The 15,506-nt window shown below is 44.9% G+C and overlaps 1 protein-coding gene across 3 annotated transcripts in view; it reads left to right on the top strand.

Annotated features, from left to right (window-relative positions):
* Positions 1–15,506, top strand: part of Pdpn (podoplanin) — a 40,602-nt gene that overhangs the window by 20,968 nt on the left and 4,128 nt on the right. For all 3 annotated transcript variants that reach the window (XM_008856054.3, XM_008856056.3, XM_008856055.2), the window contains exons 2-3: positions 6,269–6,405; positions 12,637–12,793. In XM_008856054.3, coding sequence (XP_008854276.1) covers positions 6,269–6,405; positions 12,637–12,793 — 294 coding nt within the window. The remainder of the gene's footprint in view (positions 1–6,268; positions 6,406–12,636; positions 12,794–15,506) is intronic.

Genomic DNA, 15,506 nt, shown 5'->3' with positions numbered 1-15,506 from the left:
AAGGGTTTGTGAATGTGGTGTCAGGGGGAAAATAAGTGAAGTTTGATTACTGACAGGGCTTCCTGCAGAAGAGAGGCGATTGCTGACTAGTGGGAAATGGGTTATCCAATATAAAGAGTATGTGCTCTATGTGTGCGTGCACACGTTTGCATGTGTACACGTGCTCGTGCATGTAAAAGGCTGATATCAGGTATCTTCCTCAGTGTATTTCCATCTTATTTTCTGAGACAGGGTCTCTTACTGAGCCTGGATCTTCAGTTCTGCTAGACTGACTGGCCAGTGAGCTCCAAGGATCCACCTGGCTCTGCCTCCACCAGCGCTGACGTTACTGATGAGTGTACCACATCCGGCTTTTATGTGGGTGTCAGGGATCCAAATTCAGGTCCTCAAGCTAGCCCAGTAGGCATTTTACCCACTGAGCATCTCCTAAGCCTCCTAAAGAATATTTTTTGATATTTTATTATTTTTATTTTATGTGTATGAATGAGTGTACTGACTGCATGTATGTAAATGCACCCATGTCATTCAATGCCCACAAAGGTCAGAAGAGGACTTCGTATTCCCCTAGAACTGGGGTTACAGATGGTTGCTAGCCACCATGTGGGTGCTAGAAATTGAACCTGGGTCCTCTGCAAGAGCAGCCCGGCCAGTGCTCTTAACCACTGAGTCATCTCTCCAGCCCCAAGAATATATTTTAAGTAAATATTTAGAAAGCCGTAAAGAAGATGGAGACCCACAAGAGGGAGACGGTACGAAGTTCGTACCTAACGGCCAGCAGCAGACAAGCCCCTCACCGCCACAAGTCAAAGAGATAAAATGAAACCAAAAGACTGAACACATGTCAAAGAGATTTTTAATGAGGATTTGGGACCAGGACATGATAACTGCAGCAATATCCTGACTTACCATTGTATTAAGTTCTAAAATATTTTTATATTTTAAATTTAATTTTATTTATTTATTTTTATGTGTGTGAGTGTATTGTCTGCATGTATGGAAGTGCGCCCGTGTCATGCAGTATCCTCAGAGGACAGAAGACGGCGTCCAGTCCCCTGGAACTGGAGTTACAGATGGTTGTTAGCTGCCGTGTGGGTGCTGGGAACTGAACCCAGGTCCTCCGCAAGAGCAGTCAGCGCTCTTAACCGCTGAGTCATCTCTCCAGCCCCTGGTTCTAAAATATTTTTAAAGAAAATCATCACGGCTGAGCACACACCTGATTTCCAGCACTCGGCAAGCTGAAGCTGGAGGAGTGCCACAGTTCAAAGCCGAAGTCTGGGCTGCATAGTGAGATTCTTGTCTCCAAACAAACAAAGATGAAGGAAATGCTATCTGGGGCTTGTAAGGTGGCTCCGCAGGTAAAAGCTCTTGCCATCAAGCCGACCAGAGTTCAGTCTCCAGAACCCACATAGTGGAAGGAGGGAGCAGACTGAAAAGTTGTCCTCTAATCTCAAGACACAAGTGCATGCACACACATATACACAAAATAAAACAAATGTTATAGAAAAGAGAGGAAAGAGGAGCTGGAGAGGTGCCTCAGTGGTTAAGAGCGTGCACTGCTCACACATATATATATATGGGACCTGTCTTAGTCTGTTCTTCATTGCTGTGACAAAATACTTTGACCAATACCAACTTGGGGAGGAAAGGGTTTATTCAGCTTACATCTCCCAGGTCGCAGTCCATCAGGGAGCCCAAGGTAGGAACTCAGGGCAGGAACCTGGAGGCAGGAGCTGGAGCACAGGCCATGGAGGAATGCTGCTTACTGGCTTGCTCCCCTGGTCCCTGTTCAGCCTGCTTTCTTATGCAACACAGGCCCACCTGCCCAAGGGTGGCACCACTCACAGTGGGCTGGGCCCTCCCACATCACTCATCAAGAAGATGCCCTTCAGACATGGCCACAGGCCAGTCCAATAGAGACAATTCCCCAATTGAGGGTCCCTCAACCCAGGTGTGTCAAGTTGATACTAAAGGCATCCAGCACAGAACCCAAGTTCAGTTCCTAGAACCTCCTCAGGCAAACTGCCTTGTAACTCTAGCTCCAGGGGATCTGACACCTCTGGCCTCTGGGGTTACCTGCATCCCCTACCACATACACCTAATTTAAAATAAAAATAAATATTAAGGAAAATGAAATACTATATAAATGTTATACTTGAACAATTTCTTTAAAATTTTGTGGGTTTGGTTTTGTTTTGTTTTTGCTTTTTTAGGGTTTTTTTTTTTTTTTTTTTTTTGAGACAGGGTTTAATTATGTAACCCTGGAACTCTAGGAAGACAAGGCTGGCCTCTAACTCATAGAGATCTGCCTGCCTCTGCCTCCTGAGATCTGGGATTAAAGACAAGTGCCACCATGCCCAGCTCTTTAAATTTTTTAATATTTATTATTATTATTATTATTATTTTTTTGTGTGTGTGTGTGTATGTGTGTGTGTGTGTGTGTATGATGGCATACATGTGGAGGTTAGAGGATAACTTACAAGAATCAGTTCACTCCTTCACTCCAGGGATCAAGCTCAGTGGTCAAACCTGGCAGCGAATAAATGCTTTAATCTTTTAAGACATTTAGTCAGCCTATAAACTGGAACCATTGCTTTAGAGATATTAGACGTTCATGCAAAGATAAAATTATTCATAATTAGTATTTTCATGCAAATAAACATCACTTAAGTTCTTGACTTTTAAACTTAACCCAAATGTAAAAACGATTTGTTCAATTATCTCCTCAGGAGTTCAAGTTTTGGCCTAGAGCTTTAATGAACAGCAACAGAAACAGGAAAGGGATGATTTTTTTTTCTCACACTAGGAAAGTTTCTTTTGATTTTCCGCCCTGTCCCCTTGCATGCTGGCTGCAGCTGGGCATGACTGGAAAAGGTAACCAGGTGACCAGGAGGAGATAGAGAAGGTTCCAGAACTCGCCTTGCAAGCCAGGCTGTGAGCAAGGATTGTGTAGATGCTTCACCTTTCACCTACATAATCATCTGTGTGTGAGCACACATGTGCAGCCCCGAATGCATGTATGTGTGTGTGTGTGTGTATGAAGACATCAGTACATGACCAGCATGTCACAAGAAAAGAGAAAAAGGATGTCAGATGCTGGCTGGGAACTCAGCAGCTGGCCTCGCCAAAATACTTGAGGATCTCTTGTAAAGATCAGCTTTCCCATGGGGCCAAAAAGAATGCTGGGCCGGGAGACAAAAGGCTTGAATCTTAATCTTGATGGTCATTCATAAAACACCCTTTGTCTATTCAGAAAGATCTTAGTGCTTGGCTTTGTGGGCCAAGGCTAGGAAAGAAGGAGGAGTTTTTATCAAGTTACTCTTTCAATGAACTGAGCTTTCTATGAAAGGATTCAAGCCAACTTCTTTTGGTACATTTTTGTTGAAAAAAAAAAAAGTAAGGCTTGTTTTAAGTTAGAGACATAACACAGAAAATGGCTTGGCCAAACAATTCCAGAAAGCATTTTTTAAAATTAATGATTTTTAAATTGAATTCAATCCAAGGGAGGAAAAAAAAATCCAATGGCATGCTTAGGTTATTTTTAAGCATTTTTTATTAGCATGTATTAATTATGCATAGTAATGATTTCACTATGAAATTTTCATACATGTATACAATGTATTTTGATCATCTTCATCCCATTTACCCTATCCCCTCCCACTGATCCCCTTCCTCTTCCCAACTAGGCACACCTCTTTTCGTGACTTCTCCCTATGTGTATGTGTCTCTGTGTATCATGTGTGACCCAATGATCATTAGCTATACCTTACCAGTTGTTATAGTACTGAAGAAAATGTCTCTCCCTTGGGATACTTAGTGGGGTTTTTTTGTTGTTTTTTAAATAAGGATTACTTGTCTGAAAAAAGATATTTCCCCCTAAGTTCAGTAAATACATTAAACATTTCATTTGCCTGTTCCATAGTCATAAATCCTGTGGGAACCCATCACTGCCCTCAACCCACCATAACAAGGGACCCTGGGGGGAGGTCAATCACGTGTAAGCTGAGTTTTAAGGCTTCTCTTCACTCCCAAGATTAAAGGAAAAGTTGCACAACCTTAGGCAGCTCATTTGAAGACGCTGATCAGCAACTGGAATAGGACCAGCTGCGAAGAGCCGCTTTCCTCCGGGCGCCTCTTCCCTGAGCCATCAGCAGTGGAGTTACGATCAGATATTTATTAGCCGTGCTTCTGGCTGGGCTGCCTCAGCAGAGGGGAAATAAGGCTTCGCAGGAAGGATTGCTCATTGGAGCAGCGCGGAGACGTGGATGAACATCTGCTCTTTAATTACACAAACCCGTCTCCAAGCGCCCCTCCCGCCTGCTCCTTGGTTGCCTACGTTTGCTCATTTCACAACTGTATTTAGCCATGGAATTTCCAGAGCTGCTCCGGCCTGGGGAGGAAGCCCGTGGCCAGTGAGTCAGATTCATAACTCGTGAAAAGGATTATTTGTGCGCTAAGAGTATTTGTCCCAGCAGCCATCCTAACAACCGTGGAAGAGGACACTGTCATCTCCTTCCCCCATGTCTTGGTCCATCCATTTAACCTTTCCTGTAACAGAATACCCAAGACCACATAGTTTATAGACATTTATTTGGCTCATGGTTTGAGAGCATGGCGCCCCTATATGGTAGCACCTTGATGTCATACTGTGTGTTGCTGCAGATCTTCCTCCTCTTACTAAGTCACCACTCATGGATGCCCCATCCTGATGACCTCATCCAGTCCTCATTACCTCCCAAAGGCCCTACACTTAAATACCATTGGCTTGTAATGTGGGGGTTAGGTTTGCAACACATGAGATCTGGGGGGAAAATGCAAAGCTGTGGCACTCCCCCAATTGTGGAATTCAACCAGCCGTCCCACTCCACCAATCCTCAGTCATTCATCCAGGTTGGTGCTGAAAAGTCAGGGTCAGGGCTCCGGGCTAGCTCAAAGTGCTTGCCATGCAAGCCTGAGGGCACGAGTTTGAATCCCCAGAACCCGCATAAAGCCAGGTGTAGTAGTGCACACCTGTAATTCTAGTACTCCTGTGGAAATAGGGGAGACAGAGACAGGACAGTCCACAGAAGCTCACAGGCCAGGTAGCTTGGCTTATGCAGTGGCAAACAAGAGACCTCGTCTCAAGCAAGATGAAAGTTGGGAGCCAACACCTGACTTCCACACACACATGCCATAATATGCACACACGCACACACACACACACACACACACACACACACACACAGGGAAAGGGGCTAATGAGGTTGAGTAAATTTAGCTATGGGTACTAAGCCTTCTAGTTCTAAGGTTCCTCGGTACCTTCAAGGGTATTGCTGACTGCCACGTGCTGATTGGACTAAATCTATGACATTGGTGATCACAGCCAGTGGTCTTAATGATCCACGTAAGAGGCAATCTCATTTCAATGGAGGGGGAGCTTTGGTTTGGTTTGGTTTTAAATGTCATTACATTTCATTTACTCTGTGTATGTGTGTGTGTGTGTGTGCCCCACACACACACGCTGGTGCCATGACACACCTGTGGAAGTCAGAGGACAATCTGTGGTTGTCTCCTACCATGTGGATTCAGGCTTAGCAATAGGTGCCTTTACCCTCTGAGCTGTCTTATTGACCCACAGACTTTTGTTTGTTTCTTTGTTTTGTTTTTAAGATTTATTTCTGTGTATGTATGTGGCGGGGTTATATCTGTGTGTGTGTGTGTGTGTGTGTGTGTGTGTGTGCCTGTGGAAGCCAAAAGGGGGATCAAGCATCTTCCTTTGTCACTCTCCATTTATTCTTTTGGGATAGGCTCTCTCACTGAACCTGGAGCCCACTGATTGGGGAGAATGCCTTACCAGTAAACCCCCAGGAGTCTCCTGTCTCTGCTTCCTGGTTCTGGGACTGCAGGTACGTACCATCATACGTGGGTTTTTTCATGAGTGCTGGGGATCTGGATTCAGGTCCTCACGCACTGTAGGTGCTTTATCCATCAAGCACCTCCTCAGCCCCACAGCCCAGGTGGTTGTTAGCCATAACACCACACTGTCCATCTACCACTCGTCTAAGCATTTTACACTGTAGGTTTTCCTTTGCTTCTCAGTGGGGACAACCAGGACATGGTATGCCTCAGAGATACCAGAAGGACGGGGCCTGGCACTGTGATAAGCCAGAAGGGGACCACACTAAATAGAAGCCCCCCAAAAAACGGCAAGGAGAATCACAACCGTGGGTGGCCAGTTAGCTCCACATACGGCATTTCCGTAATGCAGCCCTGACGGGTCTTTCTTTTTCAGCGGCTATAGGTGGGCTAGAAGATGAGATTGTCACCCCAGGCACAGACAATGGCATGGTGACCCCAGGTCTAGAAGACAAACTAGCAACCACGGCTGCTACTGAAGAGTCTTCTGTGTCTACCCACAAGGCAGCTCAGGTGAGTGTCTTAGGCTTCAAGAAGCTGGCTCCAAAATCATGCAGTCACATGCCAGGAAATAATATATATTATATTTGTGCATAAAATCAATGGGAGCCACCAAAAAGGAGTAGTTGTGTGTCTCCCAACAGAAGGTGTTTCACAGTTTCATCCAATGACGAGGGAGCTGGTGTGGTGATCACAAATGATTTGAGAGCACTAGCCCATGCTTTCTCAAAGCTTTTGATGCTTGCAAACCTATGATCAAGTCTGGTGATGCATGCTTGAAATCCCAGCACTTAAAAGGTAGAGGCAGAGGGGCCAGGAGCTCAAGGTCATCCATCCCTGGGTACATAGTGAAATTGAGGCCAGCTTGAGCTATGAGAACCTACCTCAATAAAAAAAAAAATTTTTTTTGCCAGATGTGGCAATACATGCCTTTAATCCCAGCACTCAGAAGGCAGAGGCAGGTGGATCTCTGTGAGTTTGAGGTCAGTCTAGTCTCCATAGTGAATCCAGGCCAGCCAAATAAAATTTTTTTCCAAATCTTTGTTTTAATATTTTTTTTGAGACAGGGTCTCCCTGTAGCCCCAGCTGTCCTGGAATTCACTATGTAGACCAGGCTGGCCTTGAATTCACAGAGATCCACCTGCCTCTGACTCCCGAGTGCTGGGATTAAAGGCGTGGGCCACCACGCCTGGCTGTTTTAAATTTTTATTTATTATTTCTATGTGTATGAATGTTGTGCCTGCATGTAAGTGCACCCATGTTGTGCAATACTCATAGAGAACAGAAGAGGACATCAGATCCCCCGGAACTGGAGTTATGCAAGATTGTTAGCTGCCATGTGGGTGCTGGGATTTGAACCTGGGTCTTCTGCAGGAACAGCTAGTGCTTTTAACTACTGAGCCATCACTCCAGCCGTCAAATCTTTATTTTTATTTTATTTTTCATGAGTATGAGTGTTATGCCTGGATGTATGTAAGTGCACCCATGTTGTCCAATAACCACAGAGGCCAAAGAGGGCATCAGATCCCCTGGAACTCGGGTTACAGATGGTTGTTAGCAGCCATGTAGGTGCTGGAAACCACACCCAGGTCGCCTGCAAGAGCAGCCAATGCTCTTAACGACTGGGCCATGTCTCCAACCCCCATCAGGGGTTTTATAAATAAAATTATATTGTAACAAAGCAGTGGCCATTTGATTGGAGCTGCCTGGCAACACTGATGTGGTCAGGGCAGGTTCGAGAGACGTACAGAGCTGAAAAGACATCATTTGGCTTTTAGAGACAAAGTTTGCCAACTACTACTCTAGTTCAGTCTAGTTCATATTTTGTTCAAAGACAGTGAAGTCATTTAAAATCACCTTTTGGGGGTTGGAGATGGCTCAGTTGGTAAAGTGCATGCTCCACCAGAATGAGGACCTGAGTTCAGACCCCCAGCACCCTCATAAAAAGCTGGGTATGCTGGCATGCGCCTGTAACCTTAGCGCTGGGGGTGGACAGAGGCGAGCGGAGCCCTGGAACTTGCTGCTCAGCTAGTCTAGCCCATTGTTGAGCTCCAGTAAGAGACCTTGTCTTAAAGAATAAGATGAAGAATCTATGAGGAAGTTGCCCATCAGGCACCTCTGCCTTCACACCCACATGTGTATGCTTTCACATACACGTGCACACACACAAAAATAAAAATTTAAAAAATAAAATTACAGGGGCTGGAGAGGTTGCTCAGCAGTTAAGAGCACTGGCTGCTCTTACAGAGGAACCAGGTTTGATTACCCCAGCACCCACTTGGTGGCTAACAACCATCTTTAACTCCAGTTTCAGGGGCTCCAATGCCCTCCTCTGACCTCCAAAGTCATATGACACAGGTGCACTTACATACATTCAGGCAATACACTCACACACATTAAAAAAATTGTTTTAGTTAAAAATAAAATTAGAATTACCTTTTCTATTTGTTTACGTATTGAATGTTTTTCATCCCCTGGCTTTCAGAATGTGAGCTTAAGGAGGTGCAGGCAATGACCATCACTCAAACTAGATCCCCGATGGGCTCGGAACCACAGAAGGCCCATAGTACATTAGCATGTTGTTCTTTTATTGTGGTTAAAAAGGGGGGAAGGTGCTGGAGAGATGGCTCAGCAGTTAAGAACACTTGCTGTTCTTCCAGAGGACCTGGGTTTGATTCCCAGCATCCATAAGGTGCTAACAACTGTTCCTGTTCATAAATCCAGTTCCAGGGGATCCAACGACCTCTTCTGACCTCTGAGGGCACTGCATGACAGGGTGCACTTACATTCATGCTGGCAATGCACTCCACATAAAATAAAAGTAATAAATAAAATTTTTAAAAATAAGAAAAAAAATTAAAAACACAAAAGTACTTACCCTCTTAGCCTTTTGAAGTGCGCAGTTCAGAAGTGTTAAGAACATTCAGCTGTTCTACAGATCTCAAACTGTCTTTGTCTTGTGACTCGAAACTCTGTTCCCATAAATACCTCCTCATTGTCCCCTTAACCACCACTGCGTATCTGTATCTGACTAACCCTAGGTGCCTCAATAGAGTCACACAACATTTGTCTTCACTTAATATGATGATGTCAGGGGCTATTTGTGTTGTTCTGTGCCAGAATGCCTTGCCTTGTTAAGGCTGAGTAACATTGCACTGTAGATCGTGTTGTGTTTATCCATACTCCCATCACTGGACGTTTGGGTGCCTCTCTTGGTAATTAAGACCAATGCTTTTCGTGGTGGTGCACGCCTTTAGTCCCAGCACTTGAGAAGCAGGCAGATCTTTGTAAGTTCAAGGCCAGCCTGGTCTACATAACGAGTTCCAGGCCAGCTGGGGCTACAGGGAGATCCTGTCTAAAAAGACCAAAAAAAAAAAACTATTGCTGTTATAAAACACTACCCTGTGGGTGTGCAAACATCTCTTGGATACCCTGCTGAGTCGGTTCTCTCCAGAGGTCGAAGTCAGGGTGTCAGGCTTGGCAGCAAGCGCCTTTACCCACTGAGCCACGTCCCCAACTTTCTGAATTCTTTTGCGTACACATCCAGAAGTGGGACTGCTGGATCAAAAAGCAGTTCTGTCTTCTATTCTGAGGAACTGCCGCGCCGCTTCCCACACCAGCTGCATCACTTTATACTTTATTGCACAAGCAATCCGGTTTCTCCACACCCTCATCGGTATTTGATTTGTCCTGTTTTGTTGTTGTTTTGTGGGAGAGGGTGAATGGATGTGGCTGTGTTCACATGTGGAGGGGTGTGTGGATGGGTGTATGTGCACATGAGATGCCTGCATGTGGAGACTACAGGTGAACCTTGTGTCGTTCTTCCACAGCCATCCACCCTGTTTTTTTTTTTAATTTTATTTATTATTTTATGTGTATGCGTGTATTGCCTGCACGTAGGTAAGTGCATCCATATCTTGCAATGCCCATGGAGGTCAGAAGAGGCTGTTGGATCCCCTGGGACTGGAGTTATGGACAGTTGTTAGCTGCCGTGTGGGTGCTGGGATTCGAACCTGGGTCTTCTGCAAGAACAACCAGTGTTCTTAACCGCTGAGCCATCTCTCCAACCCCCACCCTGTTTTTTGAGACAAGGTCTTTGGGACCTGGAGCTCACCAATTCGACTAAACTGGCTGGGCAGGGAACCCCAGCACCCCAGCAATCCGCCTGCCTTCACCTCTTCAGAGTTAAAATTGTAAGCATTGTGCCACCACACTCAGCTTTTTCTTTTTAGAATTTTTTTTTTTTTTTCCTTTTTGAGACAGGGTCTCCCCGTAGCCCCAGCTGTCCTGGAACTCACTATGTAGACCAGGCTGGCCTGGAACTCACAGAGATCCGCCTGCCTCTGCCTCCCGAGTGCTGGGCTCTCAAGTGTGCACCATCACACCCGGCTTGTTTTGTTTTGTTTCCATAGTTACCACCATAGTAACATAACGTGAATCAATATCTTGTATTTTTGAATTGAGTTTATCTGATCAGTGATATTGTGAACTTCTCACATGCTTCTTGGCTATTACTGCATCACCTTTAAAGAAATATCTATTCAAATCCTTCGCTTGGTGTTTAATTGAGCTATTTCAGGTTTTTGTTATTTTTGTTTAGCTGTAGGAATTCTTGTTGCCTTTTGTTTTGGTTTGTGTTGAGTTGGGTTGTGTTGGGTTTTTTGAGACAGGGTCTTGTTCTAAAGCTCTGTTCAACTTGGTACTGTGTAGCCCAGGCTGGTCTCTAATTCATGATAAACCTCTTGAATGCTGAGATGATAGGCATTCATCACCATGCTGAGTCCCAGTTCTAGGAAGTTTATTTTTTTTCTTTCAGTTCTAAAGTTGGATCCCAGGCCCTCTCACATGCTTCATGGTCACTCCACCACTGAGCTACATCTCCTCCGTGTTTTCATGTTTCTGTTTTGAGATGAGAGATCATTAAGTGGCCTATACTGGCCTTAAACTCATTCGGTTGCCTTAGCTGGCCTTGAACTTGGAATCCTCCTGCCTCAGCCTCCCAAGTAGCTGTAATCCACAGGCCTGTGCCACCAGGTCTAGCCCATGTGTCTTAGGGTGTTTCTCTCTCTCTCTCTCTCTCTCTCTCTCTCTCTCTCTCTCTCTCGTATGTCTGTATCTGATCTCCTAGAACTTCAGCTGCAGGTTGCTGAGAGCTGCTCACCATGGGTGCTGGGAACTGAACCTGGGTCCTCTGCAAGAGCAGTTGAGCTCTTAACCGCTGAGCCATCTCTCCAGCCCCTGCCTTGGGCCTCTTTATATCCTTATCACATTCATGATTTTTCGTTAATCCTCCCCTCCTGTAAGATGCGTTTCTACTCTATTGGTTGTGTCCTTTGATACTGCTGGCTTTGCTGTCTGACTGGTCCATTTGTTTGGTTTGGCTGGTGTGCACTCACTAGCTGATTTCTCACAGGCTTTGTTGATGTGAATTTTGCTGAGGTTAGTTTTGTGCCCCAGTATATGGTCCATTTTGGAGAAGGTTCCATGAATGGATAGACTATAAAAGTCACCCGTAGGTACGAATGGACAGACTTTATAAAAGTCACCAAGACCAAAGTGGGATTGGAAATTCAGTCAAAGTCTTAGTCCCAGCCCTTAACAGTCATGGAGGAGAGAGGGGCTCGAGGTTCAGTTTGAATTGATCACCACTGGCCAGTGATTAATCAGTCACACATAGGTAATAAGGACTCCTTAAAAACTAAGGACAGGGCTCAGAGAGCTTCAGGGTAGTTCCCTGTAGGGGGCGGTGCCCAGAGAGGTCTTGAAAGCTCCGCATCACTTCTACATAACCTCACTCTGTGCATCCCTTCATCCATATTGTTTGCTCTGTCGTCATTGATGATGAACCAGTAAACATTCAAAAAAAAAAAACAGAACTGGACTGAGGAGCTGGCCCAGTTAGGAATGTGCTTGAGAGTCTGAGACTGATCCCCAGAATCCACATAAAAGTTGGACATGCTGGTACCCACTTATAACCCTAGCTCTAGAGAGTCAGAGACAGGTAGATCCCTGGGACTTGCTGGCCAGCTAACCTAGCCTACTTGGCAAGCCCCAGGCCGGTGCCAGACCCTGTCTTATGAAACAATAATCAAAACAACAAAAGAATAAAAAGAAGAAATAAGGTGGATGGCACTTGAGGAACGGCACCAAAGATCAGCCTCTGGTCTACATACACACCAAACACACACACACACACACACACACACACACACACACACACACACATACAGAACTAGAGCCATTTCCAAGTCCTGCTGTGTCAACGAATGACTTGAGTTTGGGCATTCTGTGAAGTCTCTCTAAGCTTTGTTCATCTGCTACAACTACCCATAGGATCTACTTTATGAAATTGTATATGGAGTACGTGAGCATGCATTTAAAGGGCCTGGTACAAAGCAAGCTCCCAGTGAAGGTGAACTACCACTCTGCATGTATTTGCCAAGTAAACATTTCAAGAGAAAAGTGCTAGTCAAGTTCAAGGGAGAGAAAGAATTAAGCTCTAGTGATTCAGGGTTTGGGGAAGAATTAAGAGGCAGGAAGTCTGCTTGCCAGTTGTTTAATTTCCTTGACTAGACCTGGTTTTATTCTTATCCCATCCTTCTTGCTTGTTCCCTTGTTTACAACTTGGAATTTGTGCCAGTATATGTTTTCTATATTTATGCCCCTTTACAGTGTTTCCTGTGGTAGGTCAGCCTGTGCCTGTTACCCTTTGGTTTTTTCTTCTCTTCCTCACGTCCCTCACAGGCCCTGACAAGCACAGAGAGCAGAACAAAGTCTCCCATTGAGGAGCTGCCAACTCCAGGAGGCTCCATCCAAGGTCATGAAGAAAATAAGAGTACGACCACTGTCAAAGTTGTAACTAGCCACTCTGTGGACAAGAAGACCAGTCACCCCAATAGAGGTGGGTCTATTTTCATACAGTCCGCATACCTGCATGTCCCTGAGCAGCTGGAATAATCAGGAACATGCTGGAATGTGAGTCAGTTCTGAACCAGGCTTTGTGTGGTGGGCACAGAATTCAACATATCAGTTCCTAACTTAAATTTAGAATGTATTGGCCTGCTGGAGATACCTCTTTCTTTTGCTCTTGTGTTATGAGAAAGGGTCTCTCACTGGCCTGGGGCTTCTCAGTAGGCTAGACTAGCTGGCCAGCAACCTTGACTAATACCAGTGATAGCCTCCTACAAAGGCAAGTCACTGACTCCTGCTGTTATTTTGATGACCTTGTGCTAAGAACCTTGTATTGAGGTGGGTGTGGAGGTGGGAGTGGTGGCACACACCTTTGAACCCAGCACTCAGTAGAGTAAGGTGGATCTCTGTGAATCTGAGGCCAACCTTACCTACATGGCAAGTTCCAGGTCAGCCAGTGCTAATATAGTAAGACCCTGTCTCAATAGATGATAGGTAGGTAGGTAGATAGATAGATAGATAGATAGATAGATAGATAGATAGATGATAGATAGATAGATAGATAGATAGATAGATAGATAGATAGATAGGAGATAGGTAGATGATAGATAGATAGATAGATAGATAGATAGATAGAGATAGATAGATAGATAGATAGATAGATAGATAGATAGATAGATAAACAAACTTTGTGTTGGACCAGTCAAATGACAGAGGGTAAAGGTGCTTGCTGCCAATTCTGACAACCTGAGTTCAATGTCCAGAACCCACATCCTGGAAGGAGAGAACTAACTTCCTACAGTTATTCTCTAACATCCATTCTCAGCACAAAACACATCCATTCTACAGTAAAATTTCCCATCTTACATTTATGACTATGTACATGGGTCAAGAATCTATTATAGGCCATATTTGCCAGGACTTTGGATTGTGGTCATCATCTGAGTGGGCTCCTACAGTAGTATATGGTAGAGAGACCTTGAAGCCCTGGGGTCTTGGTCATTATCGTGAAATTTAGAGGTGGATGGAGGAGGGGGAGGGGGAGGAGAAAAGGTTGTCCTTAGCTTCCCAGTGGAAAGATATCATTCCTAGTTCTAGAGATTTCTTGAGAGATTTAGTTAGGGGGCTGGAGAGATGGTTCAGCAGTTAAGAGCACTGGCTGCTCTTTCAGGGGCTGTCCTAGTTTGTTCTTCATTGCTATGACAAAATACTCTGACCAATACCAACTTGGGGAGGAAAGGGTTTATTCAGCTTACATCTCCCAGGTCGCAGTTCATCAGCTAGCCCAAGGTAGGAACTCAGGGCAGGAACCTGGAAGCAGGAGCTGGAGCACAGGCCATGGAGGAATGCTGCTTACTGGCTTGCTCCCCTGGCCCCTGCTCAGCCTGCTTTCTTTTGCAACACAGGCCCACCTGCCCAGGGGTGGCGCCACTCACAGTGGGCTGGGCCCTCCCATATCGCTCAACCATCAAGAAGATGCCCTTCAGACATGACCACAGGACAGTCCAATAGAGGCAATTTCCCAGTTGAGGCTCCCTCAACCCAGGTGTGTCAAGTTGACACTAAAGCTATCCAGCACAGGGGACCAAGTTCAATTCCCAGTATGCACATGGCAGCTAACAATCATCCGTAATTCCAGTTCTGGGGAAATTTGATGCCTTCTTCTGACCTCCATGGGCATTGTATGACACAGGTGCACTTACATACATGCAGGCAATACACTCATACATATAAAAATCAAAAATAATTTTTAAAATTGTCATAAATTTCATACCAAATATATTTTTGCAGCAACTATTGTAAAACTTTATGAAGTAGGGGTCAGGGATTTTGTTTATTTCATTGGGTGGTGGGTATTTTGGGTGCTCTAATCCAACACAGCCCCTTCCTCATGTAAGAAAATGCTCCACCACTGACCTATATCCCTTAAAGTATTTTGAAATAAACTTACAGCTTGCTGCAAGTTGTTAAGAAAACATTAACATTTAAATACCACCTATATCATTCCTAGTATAGGAAGGAATAATGAGTATTAGAATGCATTTCAAAATTATAGAGAATTACTTTTAACATGATTTGGTAGCTAATTAGCAGCCCAAAATACGGCCTTCTACGTTCATGAGGCATTCTTTCTATCATTCCAGGAAACCTCTTTTCTATGTTTTAAAAAACAGCTGGTGAGCCTAGAGGGTGGCTCAGTGGTTAAGAGTGCTCGAGGACCTGGGTTCAATTCATACCACCCACGTGGCAACTCACAAGGGCCTGTAACTGCAATCCCAGGAAATCCTATGCCTTCTTCTAGCCTCTGTGGGCCCCTGCATACATTTGGTACACTTACATCATGCTGGCACACACATACATACATTATAAATAAATAAATCTTTAACAAAAACAACTGGACATGGTACTGCACACGTGTAATCCCAGCATTTGGAAGAGAAGGCAGGGGGATCCTTTAAAGGTCAGCCTCAGCTGCACAGTGATTTCAAAGCTAGCTTGGGCTATAGAAAGAAGTGTATAACTTCAACGCCCTCTTTTGGGTGCACCAGCTCCAGGAACCTCCATGTGTTCAACTATCCAGAAGCCCCCCAAACCCTCTCCTTTTGGGGGTTTTTGTGGTGATTTCATTGCATAGCTGTGATTAAGGCATGAGTAACTGAAAGGGATTGAACAAGGAGTCTGTCTGGTCTATGCTAACAGACTGG

This window comes from Nannospalax galili, unplaced genomic scaffold (genome assembly GCF_000622305.1).
Source record: "Nannospalax galili isolate Female #2095 unplaced genomic scaffold, S.galili_v1.0 scaffold1028, whole genome shotgun sequence".
Taxonomy (NCBI): Eukaryota; Metazoa; Chordata; class Mammalia; order Rodentia; family Spalacidae; genus Nannospalax; species Nannospalax galili.
Note: the sequence above shows the minus strand (reverse complement) of the source record. Positions and strands in the feature narration are given on the sequence as shown.